The sequence below is a fragment of the Vanessa tameamea genome, chromosome 7 (genome assembly GCF_037043105.1).
Source record: "Vanessa tameamea isolate UH-Manoa-2023 chromosome 7, ilVanTame1 primary haplotype, whole genome shotgun sequence".
In the NCBI taxonomy this organism is placed as follows: Eukaryota; Metazoa; Arthropoda; class Insecta; order Lepidoptera; family Nymphalidae; genus Vanessa; species Vanessa tameamea.
In genome coordinates, this window is record NC_087315.1 from 12,701,719 (window position 1) to 12,715,213 (window position 13,495).

At 31.6% G+C, this 13,495-nt stretch overlaps 1 protein-coding gene across 3 annotated transcripts in view; it reads left to right on the top strand.

Moving 5' to 3' along the window:
* Positions 1-13,495, top strand: part of LOC113395733 (uncharacterized) — a 68,512-nt gene that overhangs the window by 14,876 nt on the left and 40,141 nt on the right. For all 3 annotated transcript variants that reach the window (XM_026633408.2, XM_064215461.1, XM_026633407.2), the window contains exon 2: positions 4,122-4,307. In XM_026633408.2, coding sequence (XP_026489193.1) covers positions 4,157-4,307 — 151 coding nt within the window. In that variant the 5' untranslated portion in view covers positions 4,122-4,156. The remainder of the gene's footprint in view (positions 1-4,121; positions 4,308-13,495) is intronic.

The following is a 13,495-nucleotide window of genomic DNA, read 5'->3' on the forward strand; positions in this document are numbered from 1 at the left end:
TTCACACGTAAAAGATCGCCGGTGTCAAGTGGCAGTTATTTGTTAAAATTATATTACAGTTCGGACGCAAACCTTTAATGAGCCAACACAAAAACCCATAAAAAGTTCTTTGCGTAAATATTAAGTGATAAATTGTCCAAAAATATTATAGTAATAATTAAATTAGTCGTACACGAATATAACGTGAGTGATATTTTCTAATTTAAAATGTTCAAATGTAATTTGAAAGAACACACGATATTTTTTTGTATAATAAACAACATAGTATTATTCTTTACTTAACTTGTTACTAACACGCGATTTTCTTATTGTAAATATCAACTAACTTCAGTAGAAAGTTGTACATATATTTGAAAGATACAAGACAACAATACAAAACTAATCTATAATAATCTATATCCAGTCAACTAGCCTTTCACACAATACTATAAATCTATTCACTCACGAAGGCGCGCCCCGCTCTTTAAGTTAATATCGGCCTATTTTAGTAGATTTGATTAACGCTCATACACAGTTGGCTACTAGATAACTTAGTGAGCGTGGGATGACTAAGATTTTTCTGTTTTTAACAGCAAAAAAATACAAAGGAGATTATATTTGTTTAGCATATTTCCGGAGCGCAATCGTGACTGAATAGATCTATACTACAAAGAGAAAAACATCAGCGTTTGATAATATGTACGTACATAAATAATACAAATAATAATTTGTCTAACAGTGTTGTGTAAAGTAAGACCGCCTCTTGTGTATAATGTCGTTACAAAACTTTATTCTTTATTTTCTTGATTAATTATCGTTAAGGTCAACTTCATCGATTTGACCTTAACAATAATTATTTAGAGTTTTTTGAACCATTTTTTATTATTTTATTTGAACAAAAAGGTCTCTTTCGTCGAGTTCTTTTGAAAAATGAAATTAATAGCGACGGCGTTTCTTTGAGGTTTTTCTTATTTTTCCTTCATTTCTATTGACTTGTTCTTATCAAACTTATATAATAATATTTAAAGCGATCAATAATAATCAGAGAATATAGAAGGGGTTTAACAAAGAAAATAACTGATGTTAGTGCTAAGAATAGCTGACATGCAAATTTAGATTTAAATACTGAGATAGTCCTGATTATTTTTTTGTTAATAAATTCATAGCTTGGATGTTAGTTGTGTTAATGTTGGACCTGCACCTGATCTTTCCCCTGATCTAGAGGATCTAGAGAGATACTAGAAGGTACATCTTTTTCAACACACACTTTACATGGTTCGTCTTAACCAAAATAAGGTCATAAGGACAATATTTATCTATTGTACAGATCAGTGTGAACCATCCTACCTTGCATACTCTTATTAATGTATCCCAATAATTACAATATAAATTATATAAGAATTGTTTTAGGTACAAAATTAACAACCCTCCAACCAATATCGGGTGCAAACACAAGTGACACTAACTCCGTTAAAAAGTAACAAAACGAATTAAATTACAAATTATAAATTATTTAATAAGAAATACGATTAAAAAAATAGGGTTCACAAAAAATATTATCTCAAACATAATAATATAAATATTATAAACTATTAAGCATTTTGGTGCTTTCATTTCTTTTACATAAATATCTCGTTTTTTAATTATAATAATAAAACACAAAAATACTTTAAAAAATTACCGCTTCAGTGTTTTAAATGTAAATAAACTTGCACACAAAAAAATATTATCTCAAACATAATAATATAAATATTATAAACTATTAAGCATTTTGGTGCTTTCATTTCTTTTACATAAATATCTCGTTTTTTAATTATAATAATAAAACACAAAAATACTTTAAAAAATTACCGCTTCAGTGTTTTAAATGTAAATAAACTTGCACGAAACACTTTAACACGACTTGTTGAATATACCATCAACACATAATTAGCTTTATAAAATACTTCTCGACCATAAACTAAGAAATTAAATGTCACCTATTAATTATTACCTTAGCAAATTCAATATTACAAAGTGTACGATATTTATGAATGACTTTGTGATATTTTTAAATGTATCACATAATACTAATCACTTTCATAGTTCTAATTAAATTATTATTTATGATTAGTACCATTAGTAACAATATATATAATGTGAGAAAAAATTACCCATATATTTAAAAAAGACCCAGTGCTTAGAATATATAAATCTTAATTGAAGATTAAGCTTCGCTAAATTTTCATAACTTAAGCCGTGTTTATAAATAAAATTCGGTATAAATATGTTCGGTATAGCATATACCTGAGTGAGGAGACCTGCACATGTTGGACAAATTTTAGCTACAGAATACATCAACCCGCATTGGACTAGCATGGTGTAGTATGCTAAAACATCCTCTAGAGGATATAAAACTTTGCAAGAAGTGGACATTTAAAGACTGATACTTTATCTCACAGTAAAGAAAACCTTTGATCGATATATTTATTACTTGTATCTATGGTGTCTCGACGTTACTTACATTTATTAGCCAAATAAATAAACTGAAAACCGCAAAGGACCGCTTAAGATGAAACAGATAAATTTAAGACAAAGCCACTAAAATAATGTCCAGTGAAAATGAATACGAATGTGTTTTTGGAACCTTAGCGAAATAAAACTCGTGATTCGTCCCTTCACTCTGTATACGAAGTGGTTGTTTACTTTGGTTGTATAATAATAAGCCCGCATCTGAAGTTGCGGGTCGACCTGTGATTTACTTTAAGTACGTTTGTACTAGACCATTTTGTTTTTACTAAACTGAGAGATCGTTACTGTAAGATAAAAGTTCAAAATAACGTTTATAAAAAAAACTAATTATTTATTTATGTTCTATTACTGTAATATTACATTTAAAAAAACTGCCCCTTTCCTGTTTTTATTTTTGATTTTCTCAAATATCAAAACGTAATATTCTAAATTAAAAAGTCACGCCTAACTTTTTTAATAAGGCAGTCGAGGAAAAGCTTTACCATTTTATAATTCACAGAAATGGAGCGTATTCCAGGTCATTATCATCATAATTATTTACTGCTAAAATTTTCTCGTGATAATTTTCATCGTATGTCATAAAATATTACAATATTAAATTCACAATTGTCAATTCATTATACATAAAACACAATAGTAACATTTTTTTTTATTGACATTTAGTCCTCAAATATATAAATATTAATTAAAAATAATTATTGTATATGTCGTCGATTACGAATAATTAATTAGTAATTCAGTTGAGTTTGTTGTATCTGTGGGGTGTGAACGCCGTGACCGTTACATTTTGAATTCTTTTGAAAGCGGCGTGTCGTAAGCTAAATTTTACTATAAAGAGCGATACAGTTCGGACCTTCCAAACGAGACCGTTGATTCACTCATACAACAACTCTGATAGTTATAATATACCTACTTTATAATTTGTGATCGCCGATTACCTATATAAGATACAAGAATTGTCATATTGTGTCGTTGTGGTTAATTACCTGAGACCTACGCCATGAATCCTGTACCAGAAGCCCCTACCGATGACGAGCGTGCTGCTGATCTATCGCAGCTACGTCATATATATCATGACCGCGTGGAATGGAGGCAAGAATTCTAACAGCATTTTCCCATTGTATCGCAATTCCGATCATCTGGGCAAAAAACTAATCGGCTTTCCTGTCACCAGTGGATGCAATAAGGTTTTATATAATTAAGCTTTTTGCACTACTAATCCAAACAAGTCCAAGTGTTTCAACAGCAAATGGGGCAAAAACATAATTTTGAATAAGACACGAATATCTGGATAGTTTGTTCGCTTCAGCTATTTCCGTAGCGTAACATCAATGACAGGAATACTGTAAATATACCTTCAAAATTATAATTTGAGAATAAACATTTGATATGCTATACTATGATCGTTATAGTTATTATAAGATTGTTTTTTTTTTTGTTGTGATAGTATTTATGCACTATCGTCGGAGATCCTATATACAAAAATAAGCATGAAAGGACGCAGTAAAGTACGCGTGCGATACCCGAATCGTTTTCATAAAATCTTTACCGTAGATGGTATATGATGCATTACACGCGCTACCAAGCGTAAATATAGTATCTGATGAAAACAATTAATTTATTCTTTGCAGCGCATCCCTAGCCGTGGCGGCGCGGTGATGTCGGCATGGAGGTGGTCGCGCTGGTGGTGTGTGCGTTGGTGGTGAGCGCCGCGCCCAACGCGACCCACCGCCGCGACGCGCACGAGCCCGTCGCGTTAGAGGAGGACGAAGACCACACACTCGACTACTATGATGAGAACAAAATCAATATATCTGGTAAGTCGATCTCTGTATATATTATTAACGGCACACAATACATTGTACCAGGAAATTGTCTCTTATGATTGTTTCGACGATAGAAGAACTACGTACTTATAAAAAAAAACAGAAGGCTACATAAATATTTAATATCACCGATAGAACCTAAAAGTATGTTTGAAATAGTTCCGATGAGAAAATTTACTTTTTAATAAGGTGTCTTTAAATGATATCTTACAATGATAATTCGCTACTTTACTTTACACATTTTTAAATGTAGTATAGGGTATACTACATTTAAAAATGTGTCTGAATAAATCTTATTGTGCAAAATGAACGGCTCTATAATTTTGCAATCTATCTTCAAAGGATCGACAATCCAACACGGACCAGAGATAAATAAATTAATATTACTTCAGCAAACTTCTAAATTCTGCGTCACTACTGTAAATTTCTTGACATAGCATCTAGTGATTCATATTTGTACGACATGGGATTTGAACTTCTGACCTCAAGATTTGTAGCCTTCTAAGCAACTAGAAACTAAACTAAGCAGTTATATGTCACTTTGCTAACATAACGAGAAAAATCCCACTGATAGGTTAATAAAGAAAGTTAAGATACAAATGTAACAAGTTCAACTTGTCTATTTGCGGTAACAGATATTTTTTGCCATTTGATCAAAAATTTAAATCGTTAAGGTGCTGAATCTTTGAAACAAATTTAAACTTAATTTATAAGATTTTTCAAAGCGACTCAATGCCTTATAAAAAGAATTAAGCAAGACGTGTAATCCGATAGTTTAGTTCGTATAAATCCAACTTAAAGTGAGTGGAAAAAGTAGGTTGCGGCCTGGTCCCCTCGTGTGGAGTACGTTTAAAGTCTCTCGTTACTCGGTTAAAGAGGCCTTGAAATTACTGCATTACACTTAGAAATAAAACCGAAATTTTAATTAGGAAAATTTTAATAGTAGTTTGTAATATTTGAAGTTTCACGAGCCCAATTTTAATTTCTTCTCAAAGTGCATTTTACATCGAGTTGAAAACTTTCCAACGAGATCTTTGATCTTGATGGAAACAGGCTTACATTATTAGAGCAAACTGTTAAGTTGAATTAAATACCTTGTACCATTGAAACTCAAAATTAGTTACGAAGGTGAAGACGCATTGATTCTCAATAAAGATGACCCGATTGTGGACAGTTTGGAAGATGCCATCCAGACCGTCTGAGGAATCCAGAATCCCACGGAGACCAATAACACCGAGCAAGCCATAGTCAAAGTCAAAGTCAAAGTCAAAAATCTTTATTCAATATAGAAGTGTTTACACTTGCTTATTGATTGTCAAAAATCTACCACGGGTTCGGAATTTAGCACCTCAGACCTGAGAAGAACCGGCGAAAGAAACTCAGCGGGATATATATATATATTTTTTTTTTTTTTTTTTAACGAAGTAAGTTCTATATTGTCCCCAATTTGGTGTTGCCTGGTAATAACAACATGCAGACACGTTAAAAGAACGCAAATCAAATAAAATACAACAAAGGCACGAGTAACATGTCCGTATAATAAATTAACAAAATATACGAACAACGAAACCAAGCTACAAAAAAATTAATGGATTATGGGACACCTGGATGGAACGAGGTTGCTTTCGCTATGTAGTATGTATTAAATAACAGACACAATTATGCATATTCACAGTAGCATTGATCAGTTTGATAAAATCAGTGATAATCATTGTATGTGCACAAGAAGTAAGGATAAGCTTAGAACGCCAAGTTTCCGCCTCCGCAAAGTCAATAAATCATTCTTCGGGCAAGGTATCCGTTTCTATAAAAACCCGCAAAACTTAACTTTGCCGTTTCATAGATTCAAGTCATTTGTAAAAAACACATTGGTAAAGAAGGCATATTATTCGATACAAGATTATATTGATGATAAAAAAAGCGTGGAGTTAATGCTTGTTGACTTTCAGGCAGGAGACATAACATACATATATAATTGTATTTAACTAACATGACTGTATTTTTAGATGTTGAAAAATAGTAACTACTGAATTTCTTGCCGGTTCTTCTCGGTAGAATCTACATTCCGAACCGGTGGTAGCTTTACTTTAAATAGTTTGTTAAATTACGATTCAAAAGTGCTTGTAAAAGCCTACTTGCATAAAGCATATGTTAATTTGATTTGATTTGAATGAAATAAATTCACAACGTTTGTGAATAATTTAATAACAAGAAATAAATGTGTTATTAAAAATCCTTTATATATTAAAGCAATAACAAAAATAATGTTTCAATAACGTTATATAAAACCGTATATAATAGATAGAAAGATAGATGGGGTAAAGAAAGAAAGATAGAACTGGCATAAAGCTATTTTCCTTACGTGACGATTTCTGCTGATCCACTCTACTGTAAGCTGCCTAAAAGAACTTCGGACTAAAATAAATAAAAAAAATAAAGAATAAAAAACTACAATGTTGTTGATACATTTCATTTCTTTAACATACGGATATAAATATATTATTTTACCTAATGTATTTAATATTTTTTATATATTTATGCACACATTACAAATAAATTGTACTTAGAATAAATAATACTAAGCTGTGCAAAAGTGTGAAAGCACGGCCTTATTTTAGTGATCTTTTCCATTTTCTCTTTCAACGTAACTAGCTTATTTAACGTAAAGTAAGCTAATCTGTTAAACTTAATATAATGTAATGAAAAATTACAATAAGAGTAAATCCGTTCTTCTCGATAGAAACTACATTGCGAAAAGTTGGAGGTTTACATTTAAGTTAACACTATACTGTACATGACGATTCGACGACGAAAAATCAGGGAGAATGTCAACATTCAACATATTATAGCCGAGAAGTTTCACACGAATGAAAAGCGATAGTTTAAATTTTCAAATCTGATGAGCAGTTTTATTTGAAATAAAAACTTCAATCAATTCGAAACATGGAACAATTTGTTCGACTAAATCCACGAGCCTAACAATTCTTTTATTTGCATGCATTTGATAAAACTAGGGGCAGTTTGGTAGTTGTGCAATCAATATGAGCATTTGGCTACCTGCCATCTGGCATACAAGCAGACCTTCAATAACGTCTTATGAAAACCACCAATACCAATTGTGTATGCAATGATATTCAACCTTTTTGTACGGCATTGTCATAACAAAGCTATCTTAAAACAAATGGGCATGAGCAGCCCAGTGGACAGCGGTCAGATCTTAGCAAAAGGTCAAAGAGTAAAATTCTGGCACACATATCTGTGCTATACGCTTAATACGTTTATAGAACTCACCTGGCATGAAATCACCTGGCATTTCGAAACAAATTATTGAATACTTTTATGTACTTTGGAACAGCGTTTGTACCTTGGTGCCACCCGTTTGTAATTAGTTCTACCGAAAAACATGTATATGTGCTGTGCTATGCCTGGTTTTCACGGTGAATGACCCACTTGAATTAGAAGCACCAGGTAAATAAGACCTATGATCCCACGAGTATCACATTTATTTTATTTTCATTAGGACAACATACAGTAGATACAATATCACATTTTTTTTTTATGGCATTGGTTGGCGGACGAGCATATGGGCCACCTGATGGTAAGTGGTCACCACCGCCCATAGACAAAGGCGCTGTATGAAATATTAACCATTCCTTACATCACCTATGCGCCACCAACCTTGGGAACTAAGATGTTCAACCACTAAGATTCCAACCGGAACACAACAATACAGAGTACTGTTATTTGGCGGTAGAATATCTGATGAGTGGGTGGTACCTACCCAGACGGGCTTGCACAAAGCCCTACCACCAAGTAATCATCCAAAATAAAAAATAAAAATTACATTTCAAAATTATCAAGGCAAAAGTTCTACTACTTACATGCATTATCGTATTACATAATATAATTATTTAAAATATGAATTAAACATAAGCATAATAATTAAAAATAAGAAATACAATACATTTTTAAACTATAATATAATAAATAATAATTAATAAGATAAACCATATGATTAGAATTGGGCACAAATGAAATTCTTTATTTTTCGATTGAATTGAGGTCGACTATCGTGACATATGTCTAAATCTTTTACTTTAATACTGATGGTGATGTATAATAATGATAATCTCGATATGATGGAATTCCTACCTAGTTGTGTTTTTGTAGTTTTTGTATATTCTCGACTATTAATGTGCAATTTTTGACACGGTGATCAAATTACGCAACAATATTCTAATCTGCTACGCACGAAATAATTAAAGAGACTTAAGATAGTTTCACTCCTTTTCAAGTCTTTGGAGCGTCTTAGAACAAAGCCTAGTGCTTTGTTTGCTATATCAAGAGCTTTATCTATATGCAGTTTGAAATTCAATTTATTATCCAATATGATGCCTAAGTCACGAGGCCTGTCAACTTCCTTTAATTCTATATTCTTTATAATATATATATAATATTTGGATGGTATAATTTTCTTTTTACGAGTAAATTTTATGTGATAACATTTGTCAATATTCAGGATCATTTTATTATTATCACACCATTCAATTAATTTGCATAGATTTTCCTGCAATAAAACAACATCAGGAAATTATTTTATTACTCTAGTTAATTTTAGATCATCAGCGTATAAACTCACGTGACAATCCTTAAATATTGGTACAATATCATTAATAAATATATTGAAAAATAATGGCCCTAAATTCGATCCTTGTGGCACTCCCGAGGAAGCAACAAATGGATTAGAGTGGTGTCCATGGATTACCACTCTTGAGATTCTACCCATTAAGTAAGTTTTGCACCACTCCAGCAGTCGATCTGAAATACCATATGATTTCAACTTATTTAAAAGAATGCAGTGATTAACCTTGTCGAAGGTCTTTGAGAAATCTGTATATATGGCATCCATTTGAAGGCCACTATCAATACATTCAGAAATATTAGAAACATGAAGCGACAGATTGATCAAAGTAGAGCGTTTATTTATAAATCCATGCTGATTGTCATTTATCTAATTTTTGACGTGATTATATATATGTGTATAAATTCGGGATTCGAAAACTTTAGTCATAGTACAAATTATTGAAATTGGGCGATAATTAGCAATTAACTCATGTTTACCACATTTATATATAGGAACAATGCGTGTTTCTTTCCAAACTTCAGGAAATTGTCCAGTTTCTAATTATCTGTTATAAATTATTGATAGAGGCAAACATATTGCCTTTGCACAATTAACTAGAAATATTGCAGGAATATTATCAGGGCCCTTGACTATATCAAGTCTTTTTTTTTTATTATAGACATCCTCTCGCGTAATTTTAAAATCTCCAATTTCATTGTATGGACAAGTAATATTGAAATCTAGGCAATGAGACACGCTATCATCAATAGCATATGTCGAGGAAAAGTGATTTCTAAATAATTTCTAAACAACTAGGAACTTATTTAAAAAACAACCGAAATAAAATGTCCACAAAGGACGCTGATGGAAACTCGTATTTGAACAAAACTTAAATTCGCTCTTTGAATGTCTCGCAAATAGGTTTCATACATACCTAACCAATGCAAGGTTACTCGCTTAATAAGCGAATGCGGGAAACTGGTAGTGTTCAGAGACGACAAATTAATGTCGAAAGACTCCCAGTCCATGTTGTTAATTACTAAGAGGATAAGAATTTATCGATGAACCATTCGAACCATTTCGACAAACACCTTCGCCGCACGACTCTTTGTAACAGAACACAGCACACACAGCATGGTCTACAGTGCATAATGCAGGATTCTATTCTTACCATTATACTCCTGCGCAAATTATTCACGAATAGGTCACTGAAAATCTATCTACAAAAAAATAACTCTTATTTTTTGTAGATAGATTTTGTAGATAGATCTTGTTTGGAAAAAAAATCTCCGGACCCTTTGAATCCAAATTCGATCAAGATGGGATTACTAATTACTACAATGAACATGATTGGAGTCAGAAAGTGCACAAAAATCCTAACCTCCTTGAAGACTTACTTACAATTAGAGTAGAGCCCATTCCGTGACCTGGTAGTTCGAACTAAAATCCGATTGATTTCTATGTCTGGGGTCACATGAAATCCCTAGTTTACGACGTCACGCCTGCATCATCCGCGCAAGACCGCAAAATAAGAATTAAAAAAATGCATCAAATATGTTGCGGATCAATCAGACTATTTCGGTAGTTGAGTCACAACCTAGGAAAATAATTCGTGCATAATAGGGGAAGTCACTTCGAGCAAGAACTTTAATTAGGCTAAATTACAAAATGTCTTACTTATAACTTAGCTATTAAACGGTTTCTGTTCCTAAATTTCATTTTAAATTTGTATATTAGTTTTATTTACATTGGGTATTGTTTTTAATTAATTTTAAAAACTCACCTTTAGTCCGAAGTCGTTCATGTTCGAATACGAATTTCCACCAGCGTCTTTTGTGGTCATTTTATTTCGGTTGATTTTTAAATAAGTTCCTAGTTGTTACACATTTTTAGAAAGCTAAGAAATAGGTTATGTTTTTAAAATAATCTGCAGGACAAGTTTCATAACGACTTTTTTTGTTTTTAAGGCATTTTTGTGGAAAAAAAATCAAAAAAATATTGAAATAATATCGTTTTCCGTCTCGCATTTTTAAATTTGGACCTATAATTATTGCTTTCATATTGATAAATAGCCAGTGTTTATTCGTTTTTATAAATCAAAAGAAAAAAATAGATTTTAATTGATACTTATTTTCAAAAAATCTAAAAAACGTGATAACTCCAAAATGGGTAACTTTTGCATTATGCATATGGGGATTAAAATTATCGCAAATAGTCACCCCTATCACCTCCTAACGGGAAAACGTCGAATTACCAATAACCCTGTATATAGGTTTATGCTCACCCCCTAGTCCTGCGTGACTTGTGTTTAGTTTATCCTTTTTGTCAGTTTTTTATTAAATTTTATTGCAGCTGCCAAAAAATCATGACGAATTCTAGGACACTTAAACTTTACTAAAACAGATCTTGGTCTAGAATTGTTTTTTTGTAATTTAGCAACACGAGTGCAAAGATTAACATCAGTCTCATTTAAATTAATTTTCTTCTTCTAATTGATTAATAGAATCAATCTTCTTTTGCATTTTGCATTTTATTTCTTCATATTGCAGCTCCATAAAAGATATTGAAGCGGTTACATGGGCCAATTGATCAGATATTTCCTTCGTTTTTATATTAAACTGTGATTTAAAAAAAAACATTTAAAAACGTCCAACAAATCCATGAGTTCTTCTCTGACAACTTTGCGAACTTCAGCTAAAGAACAGCTGTGATCTTTTGTGTCATTTTCAGATGTAATGGAAGACTTTTGTTTATTTCTAATAGTTACATTAATAGTTACATTAATATTAGATTCATAGTTATACAAATTTTATAAGACACGAACTGGTGTATTTGATTTATCTTTGCCAGCTTGGGGACGGTTATATGCAGGGCAGAGCCACGATAATTTGAATTCATTAGAAAGGTCTTTACATTCAGTTTTACTCGAAATTACACACGCGGAGTGATATTTTTTATTACATTACACTGCTTATATCAAGTAGATTATTAATACCTTTTACAGCGCTATTGTCTATAAACGAAGGCGACCACTTACTATCAGGTAGCCTTTATGCTCGACTGCCAATCAAAAACAACTAAAAAGAGCCTTTTCAGAAGAAAACTCCTTTGTCCCTTACATCCACTTGTCTCTACGTGAATTTTATTTTCATGTGATGGATATATTGGAACGATTTTTTTTTTGCAAATCAATTTACATCGGATCTTTTTTTACTTTAAGCTTGTGACCTTCAATTTAGATTTATGTAACACTCTCTAATAAAACATTAGATTTTTAAACGTTTTATGTAACGGTATTTACTTTACGTAGATGACACATTTGTTTATTGTTATGGTTGTTACTTTGAATCTTATCTTCACTCAACAAGCTGATAATTATTATAGCAGTTTTGTATGTCGTTGTAACAAGTGATAAACAGAGAAGTTTTTGAATGCATAGTACCTCCAAAATTGCTTGTGTTTTTTTTTTTTAAATCATTGTCAAAGTTGAACTTTGATGTGAAATTTATTATTATTTTTTTAATTGATGACCTCTACATCAGTTAGTTAGCTCTGATTGTATCTAAGTTTGCTTTTCGATGCCTAAAGATGTATCAGAAACCAAGCTAAAGTAAATACATCCAGTCTAAAACAGATTTTAAAAATGTTATGGAGGTAGAATTTCGGTGAAAATCAAAAAATTAACAAAAAAAATCTTAAAATAAGTCGATGGTTAATTTTTTTGGCCAACTTGTATTCTCCAAATGGGTCCCCAAACACGCTCACTTGATTTGTCGGACCCTCTACCAAACACCCTGTATATACGAAACTGTATTACTATAAAGGCTCTACTTAAGTTTAAATACATGTATAAATCGACAGATTAACACTCAGTGAAGGCTGACTTGTATTAAAATGACTATTCCAAATCTATTCTATATAAAACAATGTATAGTCAGGCTATTGTCTCATATAACTATAGAGTTTATAACTTAAACGAATGCGCTTCAGATTAAGAAGCCTTCAAAGTTTAAGTACACTCAAATCGAGTGTTATATTATATTGATACCTAATGTACTTCTTATATAAAATATAACACGATTATATTGTTGTGCGTACTATTTAAATTTAAATATTCATTTATTAACGCCTTTCTTGTGGAATAATTGGGTTTGGAGTATATTGTTTTAATTTCTGGCATTTATGTATAATAACTCTATTCAGTTCCTGTCTTTTCATTTTTATAAGAAACTGAAGAGGTATAAAATAAATGATAATTACTCATTCATTCGCTCTCTGTACCCTTTTACTCGTATTCTATGAATGTAAAATTAAATATTTAAAAAATCAGTCTTTTAGTAACGTATATAGCTAACGCTACGTCAATAGCTAATCTAGCTCGTATTGCGTCAAAAGTATGTAAATAAAAAATGAAATACACGTATTAAAAAAATAGAAATCTTGCAACATTTATTCATAAAATAGATGAGTGGTCATTGTGGTGATGGTCGCCACCGATGGGTCAACAACTTTGGGAACTAAGATGTTTTAATAATAGCAATAATATATATTGGAC